This window comes from Scyliorhinus canicula, chromosome 18 (genome assembly GCF_902713615.1).
Source record: "Scyliorhinus canicula chromosome 18, sScyCan1.1, whole genome shotgun sequence".
Lineage (NCBI taxonomy): Eukaryota > Metazoa > Chordata > Chondrichthyes > Carcharhiniformes > Scyliorhinidae > Scyliorhinus > Scyliorhinus canicula.
The window spans coordinates 129,787,592-129,803,921 of record NC_052163.1 but is presented as its reverse complement, the minus strand read 5'-3'; the positions used below and the strand labels follow the sequence as shown (position 1 = coordinate 129,803,921).

The 16,330-nt window shown below is 47.4% G+C and overlaps 1 protein-coding gene across 2 annotated transcripts in view; it reads right to left on the bottom strand.

Moving 5' to 3' along the window:
- Positions 1 to 16,330, bottom strand: part of LOC119953753 (protein strawberry notch homolog 2-like) — a 217,847-nt gene that overhangs the window by 109,743 nt on the left and 91,774 nt on the right. For both annotated transcript variants that reach the window (XM_038778337.1, XM_038778338.1), the window contains exon 4: positions 2,878 to 2,995. In XM_038778337.1, the coding sequence (XP_038634265.1) occupies positions 2,878 to 2,995 (118 nt within the window). The remainder of the gene's footprint in view (positions 1 to 2,877; positions 2,996 to 16,330) is intronic.

Here is a 16,330-nt window from a genome sequence, read left to right as displayed (position 1 = left end):
TTGTTCCACCCGGGGAAAAAGTCTCTGACTGTCTACTCTATCTATTCCCCTGATCATCTTATAAACCTCTACCAAGTCGCCCTCATCCTTCTCCGTTCTAATGAGAAAAGGCCTAGCACCCTCAACCTTTCCTCGTATGACCTACTCTCCATTCCAGGCAACATCCTGGTAAATCTCCTTTGCACCTTTTCCAATGCTTCCACATCCTTCCTAAAATGAGGCAACCAGAACTGCACACAGTACTCCAAATGTGGCCGTACCAAGGTTTTTACAGCTGCATCATCACCTCACAGCTCTTAAATTCAATCCCTCTGCTAATGAACGCTAGCACACCATAGGCCGTCTTCACAGCTCTATCCATTTGAGTAGCAACTTTCAAAGATCTATGAACATAGACCCCAAGATCTCTCTGCTCCTCCACATTGCCAAGAACCCTACCGTTAACTCTGTATTCAGCATTCATATTTGTCCTTCCAAAATGGACAACCTCACACTTTTCAGGGTTAAACTCCATCTGCCACTTCTCAGCCCAGCTCTGCATTCTATCTATGTCTCTTTGAAGCCGACAACAGCCCTCCTCACTATCCACAAATCTTTGTATCGTCTGCAAATTTTCTGACCCACCCTTCAACTCCCTCATCCAAGTCATTAATGAAAATCACAAACAGCAGAGGACCCAGAACTGATCCCTGCGGTACCCCACTGATAACTGGGCTCCAGGCTGAATATTTGCCATCCACCACCACTCTCTGTCTTCTATTGGTTAGCCAGTTTGTTATCCAACTGGCCAAATTTCCCACTATCCCATGCCTCCTTACTTTCTGCATAAGCCTACCATGGGGAACCTTGTCAAATGCCTTACTAAAATCCATGTACACTACATCCACTGCTTTACCTTCATCCACATGCTTGGTCACCTCCTCAAAGAATTCAATAAGACTTGTAAGGCAAAACCTACTCCTCACAAATCCGTGCTGACTATCCCTAATCAAGCAGTGTCTTTCCAGATGCTCAGAAATCCTATCCCTCAGTACCCTTTCCATTACTTTGCCTACCACCGAAGTAAGACTAACTGGCCTGTAATTCCCAGGGTTATCCCTATTCCCTTTTCTGAACAGGGGCACGTCATTCACCACTCTCCAATCCCCTGGTACCACCCCTGTTGACAGTGAGGACGAAAAGATCATTGCCAACGGCTCTACAATTTCATCTCTTGCTTCCCAGAGAATCCTTGGATATATTCCATCAGGCCCGGGGGACTTGTCTATCCTCAAGTTTTTCAAAGTGCCCAACACATCTTCCTTTACACACTTTTCTATCTATTTACAATATTATACATTACAAATATAAACCTCCAAACCAAACAACCAGTTTTAATCTGTATTTATTTATACTCTTTTAATAGTACAAACCAAAAATCAATAAATTAAACAAAAAAGACAGGGGATGATAGCCCCTGATGGGGCATTGCAACTGAAATAAAATGTCAAAAGGAAACTTTATTAACTAAACAAAAATGTCATTGCTGGGAGTGACGGTGCACCCCAGACATGTGGTACCCAATGCCAGAAGTGTGCCGATAGACACTACGTGCTTCTGCCCCTGGGCGTGAATGTAACTGCGGTAGAGGGGCAGACAGTCAGGTCAGCCGGCCCCCTCAGCTGCCCGCTGCCTGGACCTGTTTAAGTGCCTATTAATCGGACTCAAGTGAAACCCCAACCCATCACCTGCATACAATTAATATACAATTAACGGTGGGAGGCGGAAACTATAGAACTCCTTCAGTGCAGGACGCCATTCGGCCCATCAGGTCCACACCAATCCTCTGAAAGCGCACCCTACCTAGGCCCACTCCCCCATCCTGTGCCCGTAACCCCACCTCACCTGCATATCTTTGGACTGAGGCAGAAAACCGGAGCAGCCGGAGAAAAGCCACGCAGACCTGGGGTTGAATGTGCAGACTCCACACAGACAGTCACCCAAGGCTGGAATTGAACCTGGGTCCCTGGAGCTGTGATATAACAATGCTAACCACTGCGCCAGCCAGGGCACAAGAGTTGATTTGACTTGATTTAGTTTAACAGAAGACTTGAGGAGATTTAGAGTTAATGCTTGAGATTCCCCAACTGATACACACTGCAGTGCTGTACCTCGTGTGGTTTTGACTGCCAGTCGGGTGGTGTTGCCAAGTTGGACACCAGTCCAGAGATGTGTGAGAAATTGTTGGGTTGGTTGATGTGCCACAAACTTCTGACAGAATGCTTGGGTCAATGCTGATAGATCTGACCAGCTCTTTCCTTAGTTTTGAACTTGGTGATGATTGTTTACAACTGAGTGGTTTATGTGACCACTTCGGAGAGCATTGAGAGTTAGCTAAGTAATGTGCGACTGACTGGTATCAAACAAAGACTAGACCAGGTAGGGTTGGCAGATTCTTTTCTTAAAAAGGCATCAGTTAACCAAAAACTTTCAAGGTTATTTTTGTAATCCAGCCAACAAAACATTAGGTTTAGTGAATTCAATTTCACCAATGTCGTGGTAGGATTTAAACTCCCAACATCCAGGTTTCGAGTCCACTCGTATAACTAGTACATTCCCCTACTGGAACTCTTCTAATTTGCAGGCAGCACCAAATTTAGCATTTGGTAAATCTATTCCCCGTGATTGTTGCAGCAAACATAAAATTGAAATATGTAAATGTTCAAATTCTAGCTAAATCCTTTCAAATGACATACAAGGACATAATTACAAAAACAAAATATTGTGGCTTACTTAAATAATCAAAATACTCAATAAACAGCAAAATTGCAACTTTTGGCAAATGTTCGTCATCCTCTTTGGAGACCAACACAGATATATGTGGAAAGGATTACAGACCTGTAAATGTTCGCCATTTCTATGCTGGAAAATTGATTCAAAACTTGGCTCTTCATAGTTTTGACCATTGACGGGTAACGTATCTGAAAATGGTTCATTTCCTGAATTAAAAAACTGCCTGCAAAGATAAAAGAAAAATCATTTTAAAAAATGCATCTTTTTTAAACCTGAAGTAACTATCATGTCACATTGCTGTAAATGAAGAAGTGTCTTTGTACAACACATGAAGCTAAGGCAAAATGTAAATTTCTGTGACCTGTTGAGTCACATTACAAATTTAAGTTTTACATTTTGATCCAGACGTTCAAAAATTGAGTATTTTGTTTCAACCGAGACCAGCTGCAGCTACATGAAACTCTTCCGACAGAACAATGATATTCTATTAACAAGTATCGCCACTAGGCACCATCATTGTTGTTTGGACAAAGGGATATATGCTTGGAGGCACAGGGCAAGGCTATAATACTTAATTAAGTCTTTGTATCAATGTTTACTGAGGAAGAGGAACATGACAAAATATCTGTAGAAGTGGAGATAACGGAGGCAATGGATAGTGTGAAAACTGAAAAGGAGGTGGTACTGGAAACAATGCTTGGGTAGTTAAGTCAACTGGTCCTATATTCTGCTGTATCCTCTGAAATCCACTTCACTATCCGCAACTCCACCAATCTTTGTGTTATCCACAAACTTAGTAATCAGTCCAGCTACATTTTCCTCCAAATCATTTATATATACTATGAACAACAGAGGCCCCTGCAGAACACCACTGGTCACAGCACTCCATTCATAAACACACCCTTCCATCACTACCTTACGTCTTCTATGACTGAGCCAGTTCTGCAACCATCTTGCCAGCTCACCTCTGATCCCCTGTGATTTCACCTTCTGTACCAGTCTGCCATGAGGGACCTTGTCAAAGGCTTTACTGAAGTCCATGTAGACAACATCTACTGCCCTACCTCCATCAGTCAGCTTCGACACTTGCTCAAGAATCTCGATCAAGTTAGTGAGACACGACCTCGTATTCACAAAACCAGAGGCTCACAGAATGGGCAGATAAGTGGCAGATGGAATTCAATATAGAGACGTGTGAGGTGATGCATTTTGGAAAAAGTGATAGGAAGAAGCAATTCAGACTTAAATGGCACAATTATAAAACGATAGCAGGACCAGAGGGACCTTGGGGTGCATCAATCTTTAAAGATTGGTGGTGCAGTGGTTAGCACTGCTGCCTCACAGCGCCGAGGACCCGGGTTCGATTCCAGCCCTGCGTCACTGTCCGTGTGGCATTTACGCATTCTCCCCGTGTCTGCATGGGTCTCACCCTCACAACTCAAAGATGTGCAGTGTAGGTGGATCGGCCACACTAAATTGCACCTTAATTGGAATTATAAAAAAGAATCAATAAAATCTTTGAAGATGGCAGGACATATTTTTAAAAAACATTTTATTAAGGTATTTATGATTTTATAACAATAAACAAAACAAATACAAATGCACACATAGTTCAGTGCATAACAGATCCCTCCATCTCCCATTGTTCCCACCTATTCTAAACACAATATAGCCTAACTCCCCCCCCCCCCCCTTTATTGAATCTGCTGACAGTTTAGTTTTCTCCAAAGAAGTCGATAAACGGCTGCCATCTCCGGACGAACCCTGACGTTGATCCTTTCAGAGCAAACTTAATTTTCTCAAGTTTGAGAAACCCAGCCATGTCAATAACCCAAACCCCTGATTTTGGGGGCTTCGAGTCCCTCCACACAAATAACTTCCGTCTCCGGGCTACAAAGGAGGCAAAGTCCAAAATGTCCGCCTCTCTCACCCCCTGGAACGCCGGATATTCCGACACTCCGAAAATCGCCACCTCTAGACTCGGCGCTACCCTTGTTTTTGGTACCGTGGACATGACATCCGCAAATCCCTGCCAGTATCCCCTGAGCTTTGGGCATGCCCAAAACATATGGACATGGCTTGCCGGCCCTCCGCACAACTGACACACATCCTCTATCTCAAAACACTTGCTCATCCGAGCCACTGTCATGTGTGCCCGGTGAACCACCTTGAATTGTATCTGGCTGAGCCTGGCGCATGATGAGGACGTATTGACTCTGCTCAGAGCGTCGTCCCACAGACCCGCCTCTACCTCCCCTCCCACAGACCCACCTCCCCTCCCACAGACCCGCCTCTACCTCCCCTCCCACAGACCCGCCTCTACCTCCCCTCCCACAGCCCCGCCTCTACCTCCCCTCCCACAGACCCCCCTCCCCTCCCACACACCCGCCTCTACCTCCCCTCCCACAGACCCCCCTCTACCTCCCCTCCCACAGACCCGCCTCCCCTCCCACAGACCCCCCTCCCCTCCCACAGACCCCCCTCCCCTCCCACAGACCCGCCTCTACCTCCCCTCCCACAGACCCGCCTCCCCTCCCACAGACCCCCCTCCCCTCCCACAGACTCACCTCTACCTCCCCTCCCACAGACCCGCCTCCCCTCCCACAGACCCACCTCTACCTCCCCTCCCACAGACCCACCTCCCCTCCCACAGACCCCCCCTCCCCTCCCACAGCCCCGCCTCTACCTCCCCTCCCACAGACCCACCTCTACCTCCCCTCCCACAGACCCACCTCCCCTCCCACAGACCCCCCTCCCCTCCCACAGCCCCGCCTCTACCTCCCCTCCCACAGACCCCCCTCCCCTCCCACAGCCCCGCCTCTACCTCCCCTCCCACAGACCCGCCTCCCCTCCCACAGACCCCCCTCCCCGCCCACAGACCCACCTCCCCTCCCACAGACCCCCCTCTACCTCCCCTCCCACAGACCCGCCTCCCCTCCCACAGACCCGCCTCTACCTCCCCTCCCACAGACCCACCTCTACCTCCCCTCCCACAGACCCACCTCTACCTCCCCTCCCACAGACCCCCCTCCCCTCCCACAGACCTGCCTCTACCTCCCCTCCCACTGTCCTGCCTCTACCTCCCCTCCCACTGACCTGCCTCTACCTCCCCTCCCACTGACCTGCCTCTACCTCCCCTCCCACAGCCCCGCCTCTACCTCCCCTCCCACAGACCCCCCTCCCCTCCCACAGCCCCGCCTCTACCTCCCCTCCCACAGGCCCACCTCCCCTCCCACAGACCCGCCTCCCCTCCCACAGACCCACCTCCCCTCCCACAGACCTGCCTCTACCTCCCCTCCCACTGACCTGCATCTACCTCCCCTCCCACAGCCCCGCCTCTACCTCCCCTCCCACAGACCCCCCTCCCCTCCCACAGCCCCGCCTCTACCTCCCCTCCCACAGACCCACCTCCCCTCCCACAGACCCGCCTCCCCTCCCACAGACCCACCTCTACCTCTCTTCCCATTTATGCTTTAGCTCACCTATCTGGAGTTTCCTCCCACTCCATGAGTTCTTTATAGATATCCAAAACCTTCCCCTCCCCCACCCCCATTTTAGAAACTACCTTGTCCTGTATCCCCTGTGGCGGTAGAAGCGGAAAGGTCGCAATCTGCCTTCGCACAAAATCCCTTATCTGCAGATATCGAAACCCATTCCTACCCAGCAATTCAAACTCCTCCTCCAAATCCTCTAAACATGGAAAACTCCCATCAATAAATAGATCCCCCAGCCTTTCAATCCCTGCTTTCTGCCACTTCCGAAACCCCCCAACTAGCCTCCCCGGGACAAACCGGTGATTACCACAAATTGTAGCCCATACCGACGCTCCCTCCACTCCCATATGCTTCCACCACTGCCCCCCTGACTCTCAGGGCTGCCACCACCACTGGGCTTGTGGTGTACCGGGCCAGCGAGAACCGCAGAGGAGCCATTACCAATGCCCCCAAACGTGTACCCTTACATGATGCTGCCTCTACTCACTCCCATACCGACCCCCCCTGACTACCCACTTCCAGATCATGGCTATATTTGCCAGCCAGTAGTAATTACTAAAGTTCGGCAGTGCCAGCTCACCCCCCCCTCAGCTTCGCTCCAGTAGCACTTTGTTTACTCGGGGTTTTACCCGCCCACACAAAACCAGAGATTAACCTATTCACCTGCTTAAAAAAGGCCTTTGGTATGAAAATAGGGAGGCACTGGAAAACAAAACAGAAATCTCGGGAGGACCGTCATTTTTACGGTTTGTAAGGGCAGCACGGTGATGCAGTGGTTAGCACTATGCCTCAAGGCACCGAGGTCCCAGGTTCGATCCCGGCTCCGGGTCACTGTCTCCCCGTGTCTGCGTGGGTTTCGCCCCACACAAACCAAAAATGTGCACGGTAAGTTAGGGGCAGCACGGTAGCATGGTGGTTAGCATCAATGCTTCACAGCTCCAGGGTCCCAGGTTCGATTCCCGGCTGGGTCACTGTCTGTGCGGAGTCTGCACGTCCTCCCCGTGTGTGCGTGGGTTTCCTCCGGGTGCTCCGGTTTCCTCCCACAGTCCAAAGATGTGCAGGTTAGGTGGATTGGCCAGGCTAAATTGCCCTTAGTGTCCTAAAAAATAAGGTTAATGGGGGTTGTTGGGTTACTGGTATAGGGTAGATACGTGGGCTTGAGTAGGGTGATCATTGCTCGGCACAACATCGAGGGCCGAAGGGCCTGTTCTGTGCTGTACTGTTCTAATTCTAATTCTAAGTGGATTGGCCACGCTAAATTGCGCCTTAATTTGAAAAAATGAATTGGGCACTCTAAATTTTATTCAAAATTTTTTTTTAACGGTTTGTACCCTCCCGCCAGTGACAACGGGAGCATGTCCCACCTCCAAAAGTCCTCCTTTATTTCTTCAACTAGCCGGGTCAAATTTAATTGATGTAACTGCGCCCATCTCCGTGACACCTGAATTCTGATGGCAGGACAAATTGAGAATGTGGTTCGCAAAGCATTTGGGATCCTGGGCTTCATAAATATAGACATAGAGTATGAAATCAGGCTGGAACTGATTGATTTTATGCTGAACATTTTAAAAGTTCTGGTTAGGCCCCAAGAAAAGTTTTACGTCCAGCTTGCGTCACGACAAAGATGTGAGAGGGTGAAGAGGAGGTTTAGCAGAATGGATCTAGAGACGAGAGATTTTAGTCACAATGCTAGTTTGGAAAGGAAGGCACTGTTCTCCTTGGAGCAAAGGAAATTGAAGGCAGATTTGATACGAGAGTAGGACTGGCTTCGAGAAGGTAAACAGGAAAATATTCTTCCCATTAATGGGAGACGGACTTTAGGACACAGATTTCAGATTATTGGCAAGTGAAGGCGGGTTGAAGGTGGACAATGCTGCAGAGATCAAGGTCGACAGTCTTTCAGACGGGGGGGCAAAGCTTTGGAATCTCCGTTTTAGATTGAACAGATCATTGACGATGTAATGGTCTGGCTCAAACTCAGGCAGCGCCCTCGTGGTTCAACCTCAGGCAGTTACCTAGAAGGAGGTGGAGAAAGTGATGAAGGAATGTAGTTTGTTGTGAGTGCCTAAGATGATGGCTCTGATGTTCACAATGTTGAGCTGGAGTGTTAACCAGGTCTCTTAGTATAGGCGCAGTGGAGAGAGGCGAATCCTGCACATAGGCCTAAATAATAGACTGCACCAACTCAGTTTAAAGGCCTTTCAGGTTCCTACTTTCTCAGGTTCAATATAGTCAGTTCATTCGGTTAAGCTTTATCACAGGAACTAATCATGCCGGCAAAATCTCTTCGAGCAATCATTTAAAAACAAAATAATGTACAGAATGTGGGCGTCGCGGTAAGACCAGCATTTATTGCTCATCCCTAGTTGCCCACCAGAAGGTGGTGGTGAGTTGTCTTCTTGAACCACTGCAGCCCCTGAGTTGCAGGTACACCTACAGTGCTGTTAGGAAGGGAGTTCCAGCATGTTGCCCCAGCGACATGTTGCTCCTCTTGCTCCATGTGGGAAGCCAAGAACATTTCCAGTGCCCGGGACTAGCATGTGTGCAGGAAGTGTCTCCAACTACAGTTCGTGGAAGCGCGGGTTTCGCAGCTGAAGCGGCAGCTGGCGGCACTGTGTGGCATCCGCAAAGTGGAGAGTGCAATGGATAGCACAAAGAGAGAGATGGTCGCTCCGCAGGCCCAAATTCCACAGGTAGGAAGGTAATGGGTGACCAACAGGCAGAGCAGAAGGGCTAGGCAGGCAGTGCAGGAATGTTCTATAACCCTTCCCCAAAAAACAGACAATCGCTTTAAATACTGTTGAGGGGAATGACCTCTTAGGGGAAAGCAGCAACAGCCAAATCCATTGCACTATGTTGGTTGTTCTGCATAGGGGAGGAGTAAAAAGTGGGACTGCAATAGTTATAGGGGATTCAATTGTAAGGGGAATAGATAGACGTTTCTGTGGCCGTAAACAAGACTCCGAGATGGTATGTTGCCTCCCTGGTGCTAGGGTCAAGGTTGTCTTGGAGCGTTTACAGGACACTCTGAAGGGGAAGAGTGAACAGCCAGTGGTCATGGTACATATCGGTACCAATGACGTAGGTAAGAAAAAGGGATGCGGTCCTAAAAGCAGAATATATGGAGTTAGAGAGAAAGTTGAGAAATTAACCTTAAAGGTAATGATCCCAGGATTACTACCAGTGCCACGTGCTAGTCAGAGTAGAAATAGCAGAATGATTTGGATGAATACATGGCTGAAGAAACGGTGTGAGGGGGAGGTGGGAGCAGTATAAACTGGACGGGTGACACCTGGGCAGCACCGGGACTGATGTATTTGCTAGAGCGACTGGAGAGGGTTAGAGGATGAGGAAACAAGGACAAAAACAAAAGACAGAAAGGGGAATAAGAAAAGTGATGGGCAGAGAAACCAAGGGCCAGATTCAAACAGGGTCACAGTGAAAAATATTGGGAGCAGAACAAGTAATGTTAAAAAGATAAATAAAGAACAAAACAAGGACAAAGAAAAGTACAGCACAGGAACAGGCCCTTCGACCCTCCAAGCCCGTGCCGACCATGCTGCCCATCTAAACTTAAAATCTTCTACACTTCCGGGGTCCGTATCCCTTTATTCTCATCCTATTGATGTATTTGTCAAGATGCCCCTTAAAAGAACTTAAGGGCTTTGTGCCTTATCACATGAGCATTCGCGAGAAAGCGGATGAACTAATCGCACAAATAGAGGTAAACGAGTATGTTATCTGGATCGTGGAGACATGGTTGCAGGGTTACCAGGGATGGGAACTGAATGTCATGGGGTATTCAGTATTTAGGAAGGACAGACAAAAAGGAAAAAACGGTGGAGTAGCAGTGCTGGTGAAAGAAGAAATTAACCGCAGTAGCGAGGAAGAATATTCGCTCCGAAAATGTGGAATCTGTATGGGTAGAGCTGAGAAACACCAAGGACAAAAACTGTTAGTGGGCATCGAATATAGGCCCCAAAACTGTCGTGGTGATGTGGGGAATGGCAGTAAACAGGAAATTAGAGAAGCAGGTGATAAAGGAACATCTGTAATTATGGGAGATTTTAATCTGCATATAGATTAGGCAAATCAAACTCGCCACAATAATGTACAGGAGGAATTCCTGGAGTGTATACGGGATGGTTTTCTGGACCAAAATATTGAAGAACCAGCGAGAGAACAGGCCACCCTAGACTGGTTACTGTGTAATGGGAGTTGAATCATTGGCAATTTAGGTGTGCGAGACCCCTCGAGGATGAGCGATTGTAATATGATAGAATTTTTCATCAAGGTGGAGAGTGAAATAGTTGATTCTGATACTAGAGTCCAGAATCTTAATAAAGGAAACCACAATGATATGAGGTGCGAGTTGGCTACGAATGATTGGGGACAATTACCTAAAGGGATGACAGTGGATAGGCAATGGAAAACATTCAAGGAGCACATGGAGAAACTGCAACAATTGTTCATTCCTGTCTGGGACAAAAGTAAAACGGGAAATTTGAAAGTAAGCTAGCGGGGAACATAAAAACTGACTGTAAAAGTTTCTAAAGGCATATAAAGAGAAGATTAATAACAGGGGAATTCATAATAGGGAACAAAGAAATGGCTGAGGAACTAAATTTGTACTGTACTTCTGTCTTCACAAAGGAAGACATGAATAATGTACCGGAAGTTCGGAGAGACAGAAGTTTCAGTGAGGAGCTGAAGGAAATTAGTGTTAGCAAAGATAGTCTCCCTCCCAGTGTACTTAAGAAGTGGCCCTAGAAATAGTACATCCATTGGTGACCATTTTCCAAAACCCTTTGGACTCTGGAATGGATCCTACAGATTGGAGGGTAGCTAATATAACCCCACTATTCAAAAAGGGAGGTAGAGAGAAAACAGGGAACTATAGACCAGTGAGCCTAACGCCGATAGTAGGGAAGTTGCTAGAGTCCATTATCAAGGATTTCATAGCACAGCATTTGGAAAGCAGTGTGTAATCAGACAAAGTCAACATGGACATACGAAAGAGAAATTGTGCTTGACAAAGCTACTGGAATTCTTTGAAGATGTAACTCTTAGAGTTGACCAGGGAGAACCAGTGGACGTGGTTTACTTAGACTTTCAGAAGACTTTCGACAAGGCCTCACATAGCAGATTACTATGTAAAGTTAAAGCACATGGGATTACAGGTAGTGTCTGAAGGTGGAAAGAAAGTTGGTGTCAGGGGAGTGTCCCTTTAAGAAATGTTTTGTCTTATCACACTGCTTCAGTGATGTCATTGTGTGGGTGGAGCTGGGTTGTGGCTCTGAGTTTTACTTTTGTTTTGGTTTGGGGTTTTTTTTTTGCTTTTGTTTTCGCATTTGGCTGCTGGATTCAGACAGAGAAGTCTTGTCCTGTCTCTCTCTCTCTCTCTCTCTCTCTCTGCATTTTAAAAACTGTTTCCAGGTTACTTGATAATTTGAAAAGAAATAATTGTTTTCTGGAAGAAATTCAAACCTGCTGTTTAGGAAAGGACACAAGCATCTAAACTAGGTCTTGAGTGCTGTGCGCTGGGCCATACCGTTGAAAAGGGTTTTCTGGTTTATGGGATCTTGTTATTAAATTGGAACAGTTTAAGGGGGAAATTTATTAAGGGTTATATATAGAATACTGTAGCTGTGTGGGTTATTTATGTTTATAGTTGGTAAAAAATGCCTACTGTGTGTGTTTATAAAAATGTCAACTAAATTTGTAGAATAAACTTTGTTTTTGATTAAAAGTGCTCAAGACCTCGGTTGAATAACACCTGAAAGGCAAGTCCTTGTGCTCATCATAATCAAAATAAACAAACAGTTGTAGATCAGGTGAACTCCATGATATATTTTGGAGTTTTCTAAACCCTGGACCATAACACTGGTTAGCAAACAGGAAGCAAAAAGTTGGAATAAATGGGTTGTTTTCTGATTGGCAGGCAGTGGCTGTTGGGGTGCCGCAGGGACCCCCAACATTTTGGACGATAGAACTAAATGTATTATCTTCATATCTGCAGATGATACAAAGTTGGGTGGGAGGGTGAGCTGTGTGGAGGATGCAGAGATGCTTCAGCGGGATTTGGACAGGCTGAGTGAGTGGGCGAATGCACGGCAGATACAGTATAATGTGGATAAATGTGAGGTTATCCGCTTTGGTAGCAAAAGTAGGAAGGCAGATTATTATTTGAATGGCTGTAAAGTGAGAGAGGTGGATACTCAGTGAGACCTTGGTGTCCCCGTGCATCAGCCGCTGAAGGTGAGCAAGCAGGTGGTAATTAAGGCAAATAAGACCATAAGACATCGGAGCAGAATTAGGCCATTCGGCCAATTGAGTCTGCTCCGCCATTCAATCATGGCTGATATTTTTCTCATCCCCATTCTCCTGCCTTCTCCCCATAACCCCTATTGCCCTTATGGTATGCTGGCCTTTATAGCAAGAGCACTTGAGGGCAGGAACAAGGATGCCTTGCTGCAATTATTCAAGGCCTTGGTGAGGCTACATCTGGAATGTTGTGTGTAGTTTTATTCTCCTTATCAGAGGAAGGATGTTCTTGCGCTAGAGGGAGTGCAGCGAAGGTTTACACCAGACTGCTTCCTGGGATGATGGGACTGACAAACGAGGATGAGTCGGTTAGGATGGTATTCACTGGACTTCAGAAGAATGAGGGGGGGGGGGCAGATCTTATTGAAACCTATAAAATTCTAACAGGACTAAACAGGGTAGATGCAAGAAAGCTATTCCAGAAGATAGGAGTGTCCGGAACTAGGGCTCACAGAACTTTCTTCAGCCAGAGAGTGCTGAGCCTGTGGAATTTGTCACCACAGGAAGTAGCTGAGGCCGAAACATTGTGGCCGGGCGTCAAACCCGTGATCAAGTCCGACACTGGTCCCAAAAGAATCACCACCAATGACGCACGCGCAGTCGACGCGGCGCCAGTTGGGGGCCATTGAAAGAGGACCTGCGGCGATTCACCGCCGACAACTGGCCACGTTCGTGGCCGTCCTGGTGGGGGGGCAGGAGGGAACGGTCATTGGCGTGGGGGGCTCCAGGGCGGCCAGGCTCGCGATCAGTGGCCATCGATCAGCGAGCGCACACAATCTCGGGGGGGGGGGGGGGGCCTATACCGTCGGGGCCGGCCCGCGGTGTGGGTCCGCTGTGTCGCGCGGGGTCGGCACTGCAGGTCGCCACTGCACGCATGCGCGGACCCGCGGCCGGAAGTGCAGTGCCCTGTATCGGCAGATGGAGCTGCAAGGAGCACTCCAGGGCCCTGCTAGCCCCCTGCAAAACAGAGAATCACTCTGGACTTTCTCCAGGAAAGTCCAGAGTGATACGCACCCGTTTGCTCGCGGCCGTGGGGACATAGCCCCATTATCAGAAAATTCCGCCCTGCATGTTTTCAAGAAGCAGTTAAATATAGCACTTGGGGTGAAGGGGTTCAAAGAATATGGGGGGGGAGGGGGGGGAAGAAGGTGGGATTAGGCTATTGAGTTGGATGATCGGCCATGAACGTAATGAATGGCGGAGCAGGCTCGAAGGGCCGAATGGCCTCCTCCTGCTCCTATTTTCTATGTTTCTAAGTCCGGGCAGTGAGTGACTTGGAGGGGAGCCTCCAGGTGGTGGGGTTCCCAAGTATCTATTGCTATTGTTCTTCTAGATGGTAGTGGTTGTGGGTTTGCAAGGTGAAGCAAATACCATGGGGCTGGATTCTCCATTATTGGGACAATGTCCCCACACCGCCGTCAAAACGATGGAGTTGCACACCAGAAAAACTGTCATGAAAGGGACACGAATTCCCAGCCCTGCAGGGGCTACCAGGGGCCCGGCGTATATCTAGTAGCTTTTGTTGCAGATACGGCCCCCTGTACCTCCAGGTCGGAGGTCGTGACTGCACACGGAGGCGGCCTCCAGTGGCCGTGCCGTGCTCCATAGCGGATTCGGACATAAAGGAAACCCCCGATCGGCCGCGCGCCCGACCCTCAACGCCTGCACAAGCATTTACCAGCCACCTACAGCACCCCTCACCCCCGCCCGGCCCGTCCCTGACCAGGACGGAGTCCGCAGCTGCCACACGGGTATCCCGACCGGCTTAAGCATATTAGTTCCACGCCATTGGGAGTTCAGCTGGTCGGGGCGGAGAATGGCGGAGCGAGCCTCTGGCTATGGCCCCAGGTAGGTCCCAGACGGCGCGGCGTACACTGGCTCGGTGCCCGCAGAATCGGGAAACCTGCGCTGGTCCCAATTCCTTGCGGGAAAATGGATTCTTAAATGCTTAAAACATTTGTACGTTTTAAGATTTTAAAATTAATTTCAATTAAAGTAATTAGGCGAATAATAATTACTATGAATTCTAAAGTGTTGTTGGTTTTTGGCTTATTCCATTGTGAAAGTCTCTTTTACGATTCACTTAGAACCAAATCAAGTCCAACTGTCAACCCCTTGAAAATATTACCTGTGTGAGAGTTGGCTCTATTGCTCTTGGTCTAAAAACAGTCTCCAAAATGTGAGCAATGCACGAGTATCGACAGTATTTTACACAACACCATCATTGCCCAGTAAAACCAGTAATTATCAAGTTATGATAAATGCAAACTGTTCACTGCTTATCTCCACAGTATTGACTATTGTACTGACACCAACAAGGTACAATGATAAAGCTTCTGTTGTGATGGGCTCATTTAAGTTGAAATTATATTCAATATTTTAAATAACAAAATTCAGGTGGCCATTTGAGCAATAATATAGTGATAGGAATTATTTTAAGTACAGAAAATACAATCAATAACTGTTTTTCAAAGTAAGTAAATTATTGCTATAGTTGTGGCTACGGTCTTGCTTATATAAGATACGTTCCCGTACCAGCCTCCCCGGACAGGCGCCGGAATGTGGCGACTAGGGGCTTTTCACAGTAACTTCACTGAAGCCTACTCATGACAATAAGCGATTTACATTTCATTTTTCATTCATTTCAGATGCCAGTATTTCAATTTTATTTCTCTACCGGAAAAATCACTTCAAATGCCATCAGCCTGGTCACATTGTACTGCTACAGAATACCATGACAGTGTAAAATCAATCATGGCTAAGTGTGTTTCTCAGAAATGGATGTGTAATTATTGTATTCATGTCTATAAAATGACTGAGCTTTAAACGGGGGGGAAAGAAGAATCCACCCAAAACGCCAGCTGCTGGGAATACTGTGACATTCATCTATCCTCCTACAGCAATGTAGAAAAGTATTGCATAATTGGTTAACTGATGTAGCTTTACTTTTATCTGTGTGGCAAGACAGAATCAATACAACGATTACATTTTTTTAATTCAATGAAAAATGAAAATATGAATGCCAATGTATGAACTTGCACTGTGATCTGTAGCTGGAATTAGACACAAGAAAGTCCATACACCTTCTTTGCTTCAGTCAGTTTTCTACATTCTTACTCCTTGTAGATTACCTGATATCAGCTTCTGACACTTCAGACAAGGCCATAGACTCCAGGACTGTCAATATATTAGCTGTCAGTGGGAAGTAAGTAGGAAGAGTGGGAAGTGGGTATAAAATTATCACGTAAGGGGACACGTTGTACGGTATCACTTCTTCCTTCACTTGAAATTGAGCACACTGTTTCTGTCTGGCACTTCACCTAATGGTTTGGGTGATTATGAACAAAACCACATAGCGTGATAATGCAGCGTTCTGAAGTATTAACCTGCTTGTCAGATGAGCTTCACCTCTGAATTCCCCCTTAGGTCACCATTTCTCAGAGTCAACTTCATCACAGGAACAGATGGACAATCAGGTGAGAAAATCAATCCTTTTATTCATCTCCTCAGAAATTATGTCTGTGAATTTCCTCAGAGTTGCTCCTGCTCTGCCAGTTTGGCTGTGCCAGTGGAGTGGGAGCATCTCCAAGGAATTTCCTGGTGTCTATGGTCAGTGAGCTGGGGACAAACTTTCGGATCTCCTCTTGGTCCACGAAAGTTGATGATACAGTGGACTAAGAAAGACTCTTAAGCAATTTCTTCACAACAGTGCAGTCCCATCCCCCACCCCATATAGCATA